Source organism: Suillus fuscotomentosus, assembly GCF_016647785.1.
Source record: "Suillus fuscotomentosus strain FC203 chromosome Unknown F5891scaffold_17, whole genome shotgun sequence".
Taxonomy (NCBI): Eukaryota; Fungi; Basidiomycota; class Agaricomycetes; order Boletales; family Suillaceae; genus Suillus; species Suillus fuscotomentosus.
In genome coordinates, this window is record NW_024539529.1 from 558,286 (window position 1) to 575,321 (window position 17,036).

At 45.7% G+C, this 17,036-nt stretch overlaps 3 protein-coding genes across 3 annotated transcripts; 2 read left to right on the forward strand and 1 right to left on the reverse strand.

Moving 5' to 3' along the window:
• Nucleotides 1-73: 73 nt before the first annotated feature.
• F5891DRAFT_1127699 (RTA1 like protein-domain-containing protein) lies at nt 74-1,139 on the forward strand (the record flags this gene model as incomplete). Its single annotated transcript, XM_041364206.1, has 6 exons — nt 74-92; nt 145-273; nt 322-557; nt 616-837; nt 892-958; nt 1,015-1,139. The coding sequence occupies 6 exons, from the start codon at nt 74-76 to the stop codon at nt 1,137-1,139; spliced, it is 798 nt and encodes a 265-aa protein (XP_041228030.1).
• Nucleotides 1,140-1,394: 255 nt separating this feature from the next.
• On the forward strand, nt 1,395-4,135 carry F5891DRAFT_1143461 (cytosine-purine permease). Its single transcript, XM_041364955.1, has 13 exons — nt 1,395-1,475; nt 1,537-2,030; nt 2,104-2,193; nt 2,261-2,344; nt 2,396-2,419; nt 2,472-2,531; nt 2,580-2,736; nt 2,783-2,814; nt 2,871-3,083; nt 3,131-3,176; nt 3,225-3,502; nt 3,556-3,617; nt 3,667-4,135. The coding sequence occupies exons 2-13, from the start codon at nt 1,858-1,860 to the stop codon at nt 4,002-4,004; spliced, it is 1,557 nt and encodes a 518-aa protein (XP_041228031.1). The 5' UTR covers nt 1,395-1,475; nt 1,537-1,857; the 3' UTR covers nt 4,005-4,135.
• Nucleotides 4,136-10,468: 6,333 nt separating this feature from the next.
• On the reverse strand, nt 10,469-11,094 carry F5891DRAFT_1186569 (uncharacterized protein; the record flags this gene model as incomplete). Its single annotated transcript, XM_041366717.1, has 2 exons — nt 10,469-10,697; nt 10,766-11,094. The coding sequence occupies 2 exons, from the start codon at nt 11,092-11,094 to the stop codon at nt 10,469-10,471; spliced, it is 558 nt and encodes a 185-aa protein (XP_041228032.1).
• Nucleotides 11,095-17,036: the final 5,942 nt, after the last annotated feature.

Below are 17,036 nucleotides of genomic sequence, written 5' to 3' on the forward strand. Positions count from 1 at the left end.
CGATATTTGTTGGACTCAATGTTTCAATATAATAGCCAGCGACAAAGGCCCGATCAGTGTCGAGGAGCCAACAATGGTCTTTGAAATATTTAGTCAGTCCACAAAGCATCATCTTGCGGATTGGGTCTGATCCATTTCATCCAGGATACTACCCAGACAAAGCTATAGCAGCTGTGGCAGGCGGGTCGTACTTCATTGCCAGCCTTTGCCTGTTCGTGCGTTTATTCATGAACAAGGCATGGTGGGGACTTTGTCTCCCTGTGGCCTCAACCTGTAAGTTCTCACCACCCACCTCGAAATGCGTGTTGATTGTTAAAGCAGTCATGTCCATTGGCTTTTTTATGCGCATACTCATGGCGATAAACCCAAATTCTCTCCCGATTTTCATGGTCCAACAACTCCTCACCTTGTTACCGCCTGCTGCATACCTTGCCTTCAATTACATCCTTTACGGGCGTTTCGTCGCGAACTGCATTGACAGATGCTCCTCTTGGATAAAGCCAGAAAAAGTTGCCCGGTACTTCGTTATCAGCGATATCACGACATTCTTCATACAAGTTTGAAGTTTGATTATTTGTCTTGTTTACACGGAAGATTAATCACGACGTTGTGCAGGGTGTAGGTGGTGGCCTGGAAGTGTCGACAAAAATGACAAACGAGAAACTGGGCGCGAACATACTTCTCTCCGGATTAGTCATTCAGACACTCTCATTTACGTTCTTCATGATCCTATGTGCGCATATATGGCGTGGTGTCCTCCAAGATGGTTTTCTGCTCCGTCGGGAGCCATGGGGGCCAATTCTTTGGATATTGATGTTTTCTTCAACAGCCTACATGGTGCGCCTTTCACCCACCTTTATCGTCCGTCTTTACTGATGTTGCACGATACAGATTCGCAGTATCTATCGTGTCATCGAGATTGCTCAAGGTAACGGCGGTTATCTCGTCACCCATGAAAGTAAGTATTGGGGGATACTAAAATTTGGGCGCTTGGTATGACTCTTGCCTGACAAGTCTACTTCTACCTCCTCGACTCCCTGCCACTGTTGATTGGCCTTTGCACATACATCATCTACTGGCCAACGGAGTATCTCGAAGCGTCGTCCAGGCTCACCAATGAAATGACGGAACGGCGTTGAAGCTTTGTCATCGCCATGCTTATTTCAAGAATTCACTAGGGTGCGTGAACCGTGATACTCACAGTGGAGGGACCTGTGTATGTTAATAATCCACTGTGATCCAGCATTTGCAATATTCTGTGAGTCAGTTCCTTGACTGCGCAATGTCCTTCGTTCTACTTACTATCTTTGGCCTGGCGCAGCAGCCTCGACACTTGTCCTCTACCCTCACTGCCTGGTGCATAGGTGCTTCTTATGTAGAGAATGATGGTGCTAATTTGATTTTAAAACCGTCCTCAAATTGTTGCGGCATTGAAAAAACACTGGCGGATGTGACACTGAGCCATACCAGTCACGGTGGGCCTCGAGATGTTTGGTGATGAATTCGTGTAACTTACTACTCAGCGGCCGAACTCAGAAGTGTAGCTCTCATTATTAGTAGCTTAGTCAGCATGTATGTCGTCTGTTCTTTGTGCATCATCAAATGCCACACGATCCTAGTTTGCTCGTTGCATTAATATTTCTGGGTATGACGCCACCCGGTCCTGTTCTTCCGGGTTCCAGGTACTTCGAAGCGCCGATATCATGCCACATGTCACATGGCATTGGCCGTTAGGATGATGTTTCACCAAACCGGATCCGATTTAAGAATACTCCAAGGACAACTAGTAGAACCCAGTTGGTTACCCTCACGACGCGTACATCCAAGCAGACATTCAGGTCAATCGTTGCTCACACAATGCAATCCGAATTTGTGGAAAAGAAACAGGGAGAGTCCCGCTCCAGTTCTGTGGCACCGGATTTGGCCTCTGATAAGCCTGTGGGCAATGATCTGGAGGGCGGTCAGTATTATACAGGGTTTCTCAGACGTGCCACCCAGTTACTTTCTCGGTATGGAATTGAAACTCATGGGTGAGTGAGATGGTGTCGTTATGATATCTCCAATGTCTAACTTGAAAGCATTTCTACCTGTCACTCGGATCAGCATCGCCCCGGTACCAGCAGAGGAACGCATAGAGACTCGATGGTACCAAATGTTTTTCGTATGGTTTTCTGCTAATATGAATATCTTAACGTGCGTTTTGAGTCCTTTATCGTCTATCGATTTTCTTGCTATCTGCTAAGTCACTTGACATCTACAGATTCAGCACTGGCACTGTGGGACCTGCATTGTTTTCCCTGGGAGTTAATGATTCTATCATCATCATTGTCGTTGTTGACCTGGTGTAAGTGTCAATAGTCTTTATGAATATCAATTCGCTATGAACTATAACTAGGATATGTCTGTTGCCTGCGTTCTCGTGAGCTTGACTATTATTATCTGGACGTTCCTCGGGACTGATGAATGTATAGTGCTGTTTTTGGGCCAAAGCTTGGCACGCGAACTATAGTACAGGCAAGGTTCTCATGGGGGTGAGTTGTTTTTCCGATTGCCAGTATCATTCACTGACGGATATCAAGGTATTTCGGTGCCATCATACCGGCCGTCTTAAATGTTTTCTCCCTGCAAGGCTTCCTTATCTTGAACTGCATCATTGGTGGACAAGTGCTCGCAAGCCTATCTTCTCACCTTGATGATACTCTTGGTATCGTTATTATTGCTGTCATATCTCTTGTGGTACGTCAAATTTGTTGGTGTCGCATCAAAATGTCGAGCTTCACAGGTCACTTTCTGTGGATACCGCATCATTCATTGGTGGGATCACTTAACCATGTACTATCCGTATAATTTTGATACAATTTTGATTCTAGGTACGAAAGTATCGCCTGGATCCCAAATGTGATTGCTTTTATCGCCATGCTGGGTGTCGGTTATCCACAACTACGCGACAACCAATCGACTGCTGTCTCTCAAGCAACTGTCGCTGAGGTTATCTCTTTTTCGTCTATCCTCACATCTAGCATTATTAGCTGGTGTACCGTGACCCCCGACTATGGTGTATACCACAGCCCTGCTGCTTCTTCGTGAGCTCCCTCAGATCACTCACGGGCTCTCGTTAACATCCTTATAGTGCGAGACTTTTTCTCTACACATATCTCGCGTTTTTCACCTCTAGTGTAAGCCCCTATGTACTGTTACCAGTGTCATCGTAACATCTTGAAAAGGTGACTTGCCACACCCTCGGTGCTGCGTTCGCGGCCGCAGCTCCCAACGTACCTGTTTGGAATGCAGGATTTAACAACAGCTCTTCCGTCGGTGGCTTGTTTTACAGTGTGCTGCTACCTACAGGCGCATTTGGAAAAATTCTGATCGCTCTGGTGGCCCTCAGTATTCCTAGCGCGTCTGCACCGACCATGTATACGTTCAGCACCAGTTTCATGGCTGTCGCTCCGTGGTTTGCTGCAATACCTAGATGGATATATATTCTCATCTCTGAAGCAGTGTAAGTATCTTCAGCGTCGTGAAGTTCTGTGATACTCATTATTTGTGTTGAAGTCTGATACCAGTCGCCATTATTGGCGCCAAAAAGTTTTATACCACTTTCGTTGACATCCTCAGTACGAGTCCCAAATATCTGTGACTATGGCTAAAATGCTGACTCCTCAGATGTCATCGGATACTGGTCGTCAGTATTTACTGCGATTATCCTTACAGAACATGTGCTATTTCGGCGAGCCTCGTTTTCTGAGGATCAATATCCTATCACGACTTGGGCTTCATATACTCTTTTGCCTAGCGGTATTCCCGCGGTCGTGGCCTTCGCGTGCGGCTGTGGAGCCCTTGTTCCATTCATGTCGCAGGCTTGGTATGTAGGACCAGTGGCCAGGCATGGTAGTGGAGATGTTGGGGTATACGTAGGGTTTGTGGTGGGGGCTATCACATACACATTGGCAAGGGGTTTCGAAAAACTGTGGTACAAAAAGATGAGTAAATCAGATGCTTAGTAGTTTTTGTTTTTAAGGTAAACAGTATGCGTGTACATGAACTGTTCTGTGGGAGCCGATGCTGTCGTTATTATCCATAATTCACTCTTACTACAGTTGCGGACAAACAAACTCGACAATTTTGGTCTTCGATTTTTGGGCACTCTCCATTGAATCAAATTAAGTATTTAAGCCTACATATATAGTATTTGGGACATGATAAAGTGATTTGCACGAGCCAATTTCCTCTCCATGGGGTCCGAAAGTTTTTCACCCTCAAAATTTGGCCAACCCCTAAAATGGATAGAAAAATACCGAAAAATGCGGAAAACGTTCCTTAGCACATTAGCATTGTGATCATGATGTCTGAATCCAAAATTGGTTAGTGTGTTGTGAAGGAAAAAAATGAGCACGACCAGCGGTTGAAATTTGAGTTAGTGCCTACAGCCACCAATCCACCTGCCAAAATGTGTTGTGGACGCCCACTCAAGTCCACTCGATGAAGGAATATCAAAGGCCTTCAGAACCAGCTTCATGTGGCTGCACAACAGCAGCATGTCTCCTCATCATCTGAGTCAGATGATGTGTCTGAGTCTGAGTCTCCATCAAAAAAAATAAGGCTGTCTCACCCTTCAAGTCATTCGCGTTCCCCCAGCCCTGCGAGTGTCAGCAGTCATACTGGACACAATACTCACACCTGGCACCCCCCGATCATATTTGACAGCCTGAAGATGGTCAACAACTGTGATGAAAGTCAATCAGACATTGAATCGGATGCAGAGGAGATTCCAGACACTTATCTAAATGACAGTGGCCTCTGTTCACGGCTCATTGACCTTGCAGTGTCAATTGATGACAACCCACACGACGAGACATGGCTGTCTCTAAAGGAAGCTAAGTGGGTGGCTCAACGAGTGCCACGTCCAAAATTTTACAAGAGGGGTCCAGATGTTGGCAGCAAGTCAGCACGAACACAACGACAATATAAAGAACTCCTTCAAAATCAACAATCACTCACCAGTCTCAGATTCACAGTCCTTACAACACCATCCACATCCAAATCGGCTCCACCTGCACAGACTGCACCATCATCCGAGTCACCCAATAATGACAGTTCTGTTAGTGACTCGGACTCCGAAGATGCAGGACATACTACTGTGCCTGCATTAGAACTTAGCATGGGTCTTGCCAGCAACTTCAATGCAGAGGAGATGTGGGAAGACGAGCTGCAGGAGTAGGAACAGGGTGGAGTTGAAGTGCGAGGTTGGTATGAGCTGAGAGAGCAGATCAAGAAAGATCTTCAACAAAAGGGCAAGATACACTTATCGTTCTCTCGGATAAACCAATTGTTGCTGATTCGAAACTTTGTAACACTTCAGCTAAAAGGAATGGGCCGGATTGCAGCAAGTCTCGAAATTGCCCATCAGTGGCATGAAGGTCAAGGAGCACACTTTGCACAAAAGATACGGGCACTTGCACGACACTACCAAGTTTTCGAACAGCTTCCAGCTGAAAGATGTGGTGGGCAAGAAAATGCATTAAGCCCTCTCAAAGATGAGAGGCTTCAGCTCACTTGTCGTCAGTGGCTAATGTCACAACCAATTGGTGACATTACTCCTCGCAAATTCCAACATGGTCTTAACACCACCATTATTCCATCATTAAACATCTCACTTGCACGGCCACTTTGCGAATGAACAGCAAGACAATGGTTAATCAAACTGGGGTGGCAGCGTACAATTTTATGAAAAGGGGTCTATATGGATGGTCACGAGCGTGAGGATGTGAAAAAGTATCGACAGGATGTATTCTTACCTGCAATGGCTGCTTTCGAGTCTCGCATGGCGCATTATGAAGGCCCAGAGTTGCACCGTGTTGAACCAAGCTTGGCACCTGGAGAAGCGGAGGTGGTTGCAGTCTGGAATGATGAGTGCTGCTTTCATGCAAATGATTACAAAATGCAAGCTTAGTGAGTGATGTTGCCTGTAATTCAGTTTGTTGCATGACAAAGTGAAAAACAGTTTGCTGCCTGGTCAACAGATTCTTCAATGAAAGGGGAAAGGAAGGATCATTCATATGTCTGGGTTTATTGATGCGATTGATGGTCGACTCGCACTGCGTAACGAACAGGGTGAAGTCATTGAAGAAGCACAAAAAATCATTTACCCTGGTGCGAACAGTTCAGATGATTGGTGGGACACTGCACAGTTGCTTGCACAAATGAAGGATGCGATCCGTATATTTGAGGCTGCACATCCAGGCCGTGTAGCACTCTTCATTTTCGACCAATCCTCAGCTCATGCATCTCTTCCCGAAGATGCATTACATGCATTCAACATGAATAAATCTAATGGGGGCAAGCAGCGACATCAACATGATACAATCATTCCACAGTCTAACCCAGTTGCTGAGTATCGCGGGAAACCTCAAAAAATGACATTACCAGACAGCTGTCCTAAAGGCCTGCAACAAGTTCTTGAAGAACGGGGATTTGATGTCCAAAAAATGCGAGCAAAGTGCGCACCTGTCTGCTCATGGGAAAGCACCAATTGCTGTATGGCTTGTCTTCTCAGTCAGCAAGAAGACTTTGCAAATCAATTATCAATGCTCGAAACACTCATCAAGAAAGCTAGACATGAGTGCATTTTTCTCCCGAAGTTTCACTGCGAGCTCAATCCAATTGAGATGGTAGGCTAGTTCAAGCTGTTTATGTCAGTCTCTGCTTACACTGACACAATTTCATGTTAGTATTGGGGCTGGTGCAAATACCGCTATTGCGAAGTGCCAAAGAAGACTTTGGATGATGTGAAACGTTGTGTGCAAGAGCAACTTGACACATGTCCAGCTGATGTAATCCGGCGGTTTATCAATCATTCATGGCGCTTTATGAGTGCTTATCGGTTGGGTCTCACAGGAAAGGCCGCAGAGTGGGCAGTTCAGAAGCAAAGGCAACATAGGCAAGTCTCGCAGCGTGCCATGATGTCGATTGAGGCGGTACTGGGCAGTGTGTAGCGGTAAATAGATGCTGTTGAAAATAGCCAAAAATTTGGCCAACCCAAAAACACGTGGGAAAATTATGTCGAGACCAGTTTCAGACGCATTTTCACTCCCTGAAGCCATTCCCGCTGTCAGATTTGTGCCAAAAAATGTTCTGGGGTCAGGAACGAAATTGTCGAGTTTGTTTGTCCACAACTGTATCTACAACAGGTTATACTTCATTGTCACGGACTATTGATGCTTTGATAGGTTATCCATAACGGTTCCCACGATGGATAATATGCCAGAAACCTCAATATGGCGATATTCTACTCGTTCTGGAGCTGTCCATGATGGATAATGGGTCGGCCAATACTATTTGGTGCGTTCCTATCCTTTCTGGGCTGCCACATCACCCCCTTGTTTCAGCTTCGAATCTCTCCCATCTTCTCACCGCTTCTCCATATCCGGATCTGATCGATCTGATCATCCATCAAAGGACCGACATGAGTGCAGCCTGGAGCCTCAGGATCATGAATAATGCCCTGGTTTCTGCACCACATCCTTCTATTGGTCCCCGCAGTGCCTCTGGTTCTCGCGTAATGCCCCGCTATATTTCCGATTTGGTTCTCATGAATGCAGGTGCCCGCGCGACTACTAGTATCAACCCTTTCCTGAGCCCTCATGTCAGTACATAACAGGAGTCAACCTCCCTGCCACCTCACATATTATTGACACGGTGCAAAACATTGTAAGTGCATATTTCTATAGGCTCCTGCGCCTGAGCAGCACACGGTGATATTTTACTCATTTAGATAACTTTGGTGTTTGAACCTGATCCGAACGTGAACTGGACCTCTCGAACCATTGGCTCTGTTCGGTCCAACGGCCTTGTAAGTGCATATTTGATAGGCTCCTGCACCTGAGCAACACATGGTGACATCTTAATCATTTAGATAATTTGGGTGTTTGAATCTGGTCCGAACATGAACTGAACCCCTCGAACTGTTGGCTCTGTTCGGTCAAATGGCCTTGTAAGTGCATATTTTATAGGCTCCTGCACCTGAGCAGCACCCAGTGACATCTTACTCATTTAGATAACTTTAGAGTTTGAACCTGGTCCGAACGTGAACTGGACCCCTCGAACCATCAGCTCTGTTCAGTATCTCCAGCTCTTGTTCTTTTTGTAGTTTATTGCTACTATTTTCTTACATCTGTTGGAACGGGCATGGACTGCAAGGGAACCAAGGCCAGACCTCTATGGTGGGAGGCTACAGCTCTGTCTATCGAGGACAGACTACGACACATGCGAGGACTACCGACTACGAGCCAGGACTCCTGCCACCATGCCAGGACCCTCGCCACTCCCTTCCTGTCCTCCCAGAGCGCCCCGCTCCACTGTGCAGTTCCGATTTGTTTCACTCTACCTCGAAAATCAACTTAGGTGACGTGTCCCAATGAAATTACCAAATAAGGAAATCGTGGTTGAAATCATGCTAAGTCCCATACCATGAGGCGCCGGCGTGATCAAAATTTTCTACTAAGAACTTCAGTGCGATATATTTTCTCCAATTCCTCTCAATATAGGGTGCACAAGATCATAGTGTATTCAGTGGCTCAATATATACACATACAAGTGCCCATCAAATACGATGAACATGCAAGATTGTCAAGATGAGTATTCTACTACAATTTTCGTCTTTTTGAAGAGGGGCATGCTGAGTCTCCTGTAACTGTAGTAGCCTTGTGTTTCCCTTTGATCTCTCCGATGTTGTTTGCCTGTGCAAGGCGTGTGGTAGCTTGTCTAACATGCCCCGTCTTTCTCGGTGCACTGACGGTGCCGAATGTGTGTTTATCCACGGCTGGAGGAGGTCCATTGGCTCATTTCAGAGGCTTGTCCACAATCAGTGCAGTGGTTGTAGTGGCAGCTTGAGTTGGTGTTGGTAAGTGCAAGCTGGGTGCACTGACGATGACCTGCACCAAACCGGTTCGGTGCATGGACGACCAATACTCTCTCATGAGTCAAATACCCTGAAATACCACTATGAAACCCTTTTCCCTTTTATCTGAAGTTGGACTGAGGCTAAGGGAATATTTTTTGCTTTTCTTTTTATTTTTTTAAGTTTATATGCCAGCAGCCTGAATATTTTAGTACATTTAATTCTGCGATGAGTTTTGCTTAGTCAGCCATGGTGATGACCCAGACAAAAATCCCACACATGTCAGGTGACTGTGAAAAATATTTCCCACATATGTTGTCCTGGAAAAACATTAGTAAACCCCTAAATACTAGGCTTCGCGTCATTCTCACCCTTCAAACAAAGCAAAGCAAAGACAGCCACGCACAGGATTCATATCATGTGACACTTCTCACTCTCCTTCTGGATTTGTCATCAGGGGTTGGACAGGTCACATGACTTAGCAAATACCCAATGACTCACTATGACTCCCTCTGAATATATGACTCACTATGACTCACCTTGCACATATGACTCATTATGACTCTTGATGACTCTTGAATACACTAGTAGCACAGCCACATTTATTGTGTATATAATGACCTCAGTTTTTGAAATAATAGCAAGCAGATACCAGCAGGTAGTAGGGTGTTTCTCAGCCCAACTAACACTAAGTTGTGAGTAAGGTGTGATAAGTGTCAGTACCAGTGTCAAGAACTGTTTCAAGACTGAGAGGAACACTCTCAAGAGACAGTAATACTGCAAGCTCATCATACTGAACAACCCGCTGTGAGCTCACTGTGTGCAACAACCAGCAAGCAAGGTACAGCCACACTTTTATTCTGATTTCTGTTATTCTTTTTCTTTTCTTTTACTTTCACCAACCTTTGGTGGTCTCTGTCCAGAAATATATTTCCAAAATGTTCGTGTTGTCTCTACGTCCACCTAAGACTCAGTAGTAGCATAGTGGGGAGACTTTAGGAATTGATAGTGAAGCTTGACCTCACTCATCTGAGTAGTGATACTGAGCCAAGATATTCTGTGCCTGCTAGGCTTTAGCTGTTGAAGAGGGGACTTGGTAGTAAACCCAAGGACGTCCGTTCCTGAGTCTGTTTGAATACTCAAAGAAGAGTTCCTTGACAGCAGGTTCAATATTGAGCTAAGAGTTCTACAATAAAGCATCTGATTAGTCTTGACCTTTGATTCTACCTGTTTTGTGCTGAGGGGGTTTATCATTGAAATTCTACACCATTCCTTTTGGAGTATAGTTGGTACGAAGCACTGTTGTTGAAAGGGAACTTGAGGAAGAATCCCGTATATTCTTTTGGTCATTGCCATACTGTCGGGCTGACCATTGTTTGTTTGTTTTCCTGTCAAAGTCCATAGATTGGATTGACCATCATATTACTGATCTTGCAGAAGTATCCTTAGCTGAACATACCTTGGGTAGTATACAACTAGCCACCCACGAACGACCACGTTATCAGTCATTGGTATTTGTCTGAATCGCTGACTGTGGAGATATTTGTTTTATAGGTGTTTATCTATAGATCATCTATCTAAGAAGACAACGATATTGGCGCAAGATGTGCGCTCATCTATGGTCGGTGCGGGTGTGGGTGTGGGATGCTCATCAAAAGAAAGGTGAGGGTTTGCAGCTGAACCAGACAATACCGTGTTACAACCAGGTTCAACTTGGAGTACAGGAGGATGAGAGTCTGGAAAAACATAGCTTGGCCCAAAGATGTCAGATGAGTTGGAGATGGGGGAATCATCAAGCCTGTCATGGTGAATGTGGAAACGAGGTGGTGAGAAGCAGAGTGGAGATGGTATCTGCTGATTCCAGACTTCGTGATTCGATGAGATGGCCTGGAAGGTTGACAGGGTGGACTATAAGACAATGAAAAAGAAGGAAATGACATCTCTGCGGTGTTGTGGGATGAGGTAGCATCAGGATGTGCAGGGAGCAGTACTTCCATAGGGAGGCCCGTAAGCTGAGTCTCATCGAGAAAAGACTCTGTGTTTGATCTATCAAAGGTCCAAAGATCATCAGATAGAAAATCTACATCTGGTTGAACGTGCGCAGGTCCCGCCAATGCTTGATCTAACAAGGCTGCACTATGCGGCATGACAGGAAGAGAAGTGCTACTTGGAGAAGCTGCACCCATGAGGTCCATTGTAAATGGAATGATGGCAGCAGTCGAGTCTGGAGTAGTATCCCTTGTAGGACTTGGAGCCTGAGGCACGTAATTGAGCGCGTGTGTCTTCCTAACATGTTCTGCTGCAAGTTGAATCAAGCAATGATTATACAGTATACAGAAAAGTTGAATAATAGCTCATGGAAAATGGTACCGACAAACTCCAAGTAAGGATTGAGGAGGCCATGTTGTCTAGTGCTGCCGAAGTCTGGTTTGGTCAGGTTCGTCACCTCATATTTGTGAACCCCGAACTCGACCAGTGGTCAGGTTCAGGCAAGATGGCTGAACCTTGAACCAGACGCCTTTGAACACATTCACAAGAGTTCGGTCCAGGTTCAGAACAGGTTCGAACCCTCAAACCATTGTTTCAATTACTAGAAAATGACAACATTGTACTGTACAAATAGCTACCAAATTTACTCATTGTGCACAACGACATGGTTATCATAAGGAGGTGAAGATGCGGCCTGGACAGTTGCAGAGATATGGCCTTGATGGTATGCACTTTTGAGTAACTGAAGAGCTTCGAACGTTGCTGGTTGCAAACAGCTACGACATGCCGTGCCGGTAATGCCGCCACTTGAAAATGCGCGCTCGGATGCAACAGCCGAACCTTGAATAGCGAGGTAGTCCTTGGCAATGCAAGAAATGGTTGGGTACTGGATAGAAATGTGCTGGAAAATATTAGTATGCAAGTAACAACAATTAAACAATGATACATACCCCCCACCAGCCCACTACGTTGTCAACGTCCTCGAGTGGTGCATCTAGGTAGTCCTCAAGCTCTTGACGAGGCTTTCGTGTGGCTGCGTCATTGATGACATGTGTTTTGACGGAGCTGCACATCCAACTATGGCCGTATGAGCCTTGGTGAGCAAGTGCAGGTGGCTCAGTGACAGGCGGCTCTGCAGGAGCCTGCGAGGAATGATATCTATCAGACTATGTATGTAATGTTAGTATACAATTGACAATGAGTGATGATGAGGGACATACAACTCTCTCGAGGGATTGCATCCCCGTTTCGAAAAAACAATGGGCCCATTTGTCTTTGGCATACGCGACCTTGTAGTTGGGGTCGAGTGCTACACCAAAATGGTCAATATCATTTGAAGGCATTAAAATAAATATAAGACATACCAAGGCAAATAAAATACATGTCCATGTCATCGGTCTTACCGTACCACTTGCTGAGATTACTAATGCCAGCTTCAATGGCTGTCGAGAAGCGGCTGAATTTTGTCGAGTCAGCCATGTTCTGCAATGTCTCTTGAAGATACTCGAGCACCATAATAGTTCGCCATACAGTTGGCTCACGAGTTGCCAAGAAACTCTGCTGAGCATCTGCAGGTTCCTTGGTGTGCAGCATATGAGCATAATTACATGTAAAAGATAGAGGAAAATGACAAACCTGAAGGACTTCACGCATCAAGTCCAACTCCGTCCATTCTTGCGCTGAAAGCCTGAAATCGGCATATAATTTCCCCTTCAACTTCGGGACCTCGTTGCTGTCATCAGCGAGCTGAATGAACCGGTTCACTCCCTGATGAATCAGGTCTGAATCAGTGACATATTCATGTAGTTAGTAGCAGACGACTTACTTTGCGCCACTGAAAGACACGCTCCAACATATTGAACAGTGATGCCCAATGTGTGCGGACCCATCTCAACAGCTCCAATGGAGGCTCATTGACCTCTGCGCAACACTTTTGAAGAAAGACGCGAGCTTGAGGAGATTTCCGTACCTAAACACAGTCAGTATATAATAGTAGACAGATTAATTAAGAGCTTACCTGTGCAACGAATGTGAGTGCCTTGCCAACGGTGTCACTGACTTCAAACTCGACACTTTCCTCGTCTTCGTCTTCTTCCACCTCTGCTTGAGCTGCCTTCTTGTGCAATACACTTGCTGGTGTAGGAGCCACCTCCTTGACGAAGTGTTTTGCTGCTAAATGGAGTGCGTGCTCCATGCAACTGAAATACTTGTCAGTAATCTCAACAGGAAGTATCTAATAGACAGACTTACCGCACACGATGCTCAATTGGATTCCAATTCTCACCAGACGGGTCAATAGAGTCAGTGACAGTCTCGATGGCCATATCGTTGTTAGTGGCATTGTCAGCTGTAAACCACCCGAGCTTTGTGCGGATCCCATATTTGTCAATATTCTCAATTAGAATCTGGCTGATGTTTGCGCTGCTGTGATTGCCGTGAATGGGTGTGAATGCAAGCTGCTCGGTCTTGAGTTCCCATTCTTGAGGCTTGTCAGCTGGGGAATCTATATAATGCGCAGAAAGGCACAGGAAAGGGTGACCAGGCAAAGATGTCCACGAGTCGAATGTCATTGAGATTCTGCTATCAACAAGCTGGAGCTTCTCTTTCATGCGCTCAACCGCCAGAGTTGCGCGTTTGAGTATCTCGTCCCGAGTTTTTGTGCAGTGGGGGATATCTCAGTCTGAAAGTGATGGCCGGAGATACTGAAGAAGGCGGTGGAACTGGACCCTTGTCTACAAGTTGAAAGGCCTGCATGTATAAGTGTCTTAAAATTATATTAAGAATGAGAGTCGCTCACCTCATCCTCGGCAACAATCAGTTCAACGATGTAGTCCATAAGTCCAGATTTCGTGAATAGTGGTATCTTGGGAGGGAGAGATGCGTCCAAGGTTGCCTGACTGGTTGTAAAGGTCAATGAAAGGAGAAGAAAACAACAAGAAAAATAACATACGCCATATCAGTCATCTTGCAGTTTGGTGGTATTGCACATTCGTGCATCGCAAAACCACGTTGTTTGCAGCGGTCCCGATAAACTGGGAAGTGGCACTTGGGATTCCGTGCAATGTGCATGCGTCAAGTTGAGATACCGCCTTTAAAGAAGCACTGGTGTAGAACGACATTGTTGGCCTTGCACACCTCACACCACCACCTGTTTTCAAGCTCCTGGGTGTGGGGATTAAGACGGCCTTTCTCAAAAGTGAAGACTGTCGTTAAGTCAGCGCTGCACTCGTCCTTCTTGAGAGATCTGCGGACTTCGTGATCCTGGTCGCCAAGGTTCTTCATCCATTGGTAAGCCTCTTCTTTCTCAGCATTCTCAGCATCCTCTTCCTCATCATCCGTAACATCTTCGAGGGTGGGTGCATCTTCATTGTCGTCGTAGTTGTCCTCTTGGCTAACAAACACTCGTTTGGGTGCAGGGACACCTTGGGGAGGTTCTGGAGCTGACCGTTTGGCTGAGGTACTGCTGGCAACCAGAGTCTCACGTATCTTCTCTGTGGGTTTGACGGTACGACCAGAATGACGGACAAATGAGTTGAGAGTGCCGTTGTTGGCGAGAGCAGGGGGAGGAACCATTGGGGTATCGTCTTCAGCATCATTGTACCACTGAATTTCACTGGCGTCTTTCAATGAACCATTAGCGCGACATGCAGAAGACTCGGACATAGCAGCAGGAGGCATAAATGTCCCTAGGTACCACGTGAATATATTTAAAACTAGTTTTAAAACTGTTGTGCACCATGAACCACCAAAACGAGAACCAATGGCAGATGGCGAGTATGGTGAATCACAACAGTAGGTATGTTCTGAAATAAATTGCATTATAAGTTAATTGGGACAGACAGTAGAATTGTTGTGAACTCACTGGCACCTGAATGAGTTGCTGCATTACTGAAGTCGCCAAGAGATCACCTTGCCTACTAGAATGCAGGAGAAGTAGGAGAAGACAGTGAACAGAAGGGCAAGGACGATACTTAAACTTAAACAGAAGCCTCACCAAAAACATGAGGCTTCGACTTCGAAAAGTCAGCAGGTTCGAACCAGTCCGGATGTGTTCAGAACCAGTCCAGATTTATCGACACCACACCGAACCCCAAACCTACCAAGGGATTCGGTCCAACAGAAAGTCTGGACCTGTGACCGAACCATGGGTCTGGTCCACAAAGGTTCAGGTTCGAACCTAGGTTCTGGACCGAACTGCGGCAGCACTAATGTTGTCAATATAATATATCATTTTACTTTGATTGGAGTAAATGTGTGATATATCCCTGCCTTTGAACCAACACACAGGGCAATGATATATCACTGCATGCCCTGCACATTTGGGTGGGCTATTATTAGCATGTGCCTGGTCACAGTCCGATTTGGGTTTTGGGTACTTCGGTTTGGAAAATCAGGGATCTAGATCTCTAGATCTCCACTTGTCTCTGCATAGCCACACAACTTCCATGGCCAACCGGTTTTAGCTGAGACCCATGGCATTTATCCACTTAGTCAAATAATCACATGATGTCTGTCATCATGTTCATCATTGATTCATACTCTGCCTCAACTCTGCCCGCTGTAGGGATTCATTTCTGGTTGGGCTTGTAGAGACTGTTTTTACCTTACCTTATGTTGGCACTTTTGTAGCTTACATAATCAAGCAATCTTTTCACCAGTTACCAGTATGAGTCAGAGTCCTCAGTAGTTTTTATGATATTTCCTCTCCTCTGAGCCTTAAGCCTAGTCCAGAAACCCTTTAGGGTCGAATAGCAGCTAGGTTCTGCAAGACCCAACACATTGTTCAGACTCACCATCTGAATTGTTGTACCTTCACCGCCCTTTCCCACCCTGTTTTCATGTCCAGCTTTGGAAAGTTCTTGCTAGTAGTGGCAGCACCACAATGAATATAACAAAACATCACAGCCAACCCAGGCAGCATTTCTCAAGTGCAGTAGCTCACAGCTGCTCACTAGCCTGACTTGTAAGTTGTTCAATTTTTTTGCGTGCTGTTCAATGAGCCCCTTCAGTGACAAATTCCGTATTATACGGGCCACACGACCTCCATAATATCCCGTATGAGACGGGCCAGCTGATCATGGGCCCATGTTGTGTATATTCTCGATGATGACGGATGGGCCGGGACACATATTATTTCTGATGGAGACGGGTGGGCCCATGTATGCCAATGATATATATATCCTTAATGTTGACGGATGGGCCGGGGGAATATGATCATTCATGGAGATGGGTGGGCCCATCTGGGTAATATGTAGAGTAGGATATTATAGACAGCTGGGCTGAAGAGAGATGTAAGGCAAATATTGTTATATAGACGGGCGGGCCGACGTGGGTGTATTACATATATGGGTGGGCCGAGGTAGGGAAATATTACATAGACGGGTGGGCTGACGTAGGGTGTATTACATATACAGGTGGGCCGACGTGGAATGTATTACATATACGGGTGGGCCGACGAAAGGGATATCAAATAGACCGGTGGGCCGAGGGTGCTATAAAATATTTATTACATAGACAGGTGGGCCGAGGTGGGGTATAATTATATAGACGGGTGGGCCGATGCAGGATGTATTATATAGACGGGTGGGCCAACATAGGATGTATTACATAGATGGGTTGGCTGACGTGGGGGATAATACATAGATGGGCGGGCTGACGGGGGTGTATTACATATATGGGTGAGCCTAGATATGTTCCATCAAGACATACAGCTGATGTAGCCACCAGCGAATCAAACACATAGGATACATGTACACTATGAGTGCATATACCTACCATCAACCACCAAATCTAAACCCCTAAGCACAAAAACATGAATCGATCATGTGTGGCATTGACCAATAATCCAGGACTGAAGTGGAAAAACCCCACACCTGAACCCTGGTGTGCAACAAATCCTATTTCTAAGCATGGACACCAGAAGCACAACACTCACAAAAATATATATGTCAAATTTTCAGTGCCAAACCCCAAACCGAGATGTACCAACCCCTGAAACCCGAAACCCGAGACTGCTGGGTCTCAGGTATCGGGTGTCCAGAACTCGGAACTTGGGAGAATTTGGGGAGATCAATACAATTTAATTTACAATCGAGTTGATTGACAACACATTGACTTACCCATGTTTGCAATATATTTTTGTTTAGAC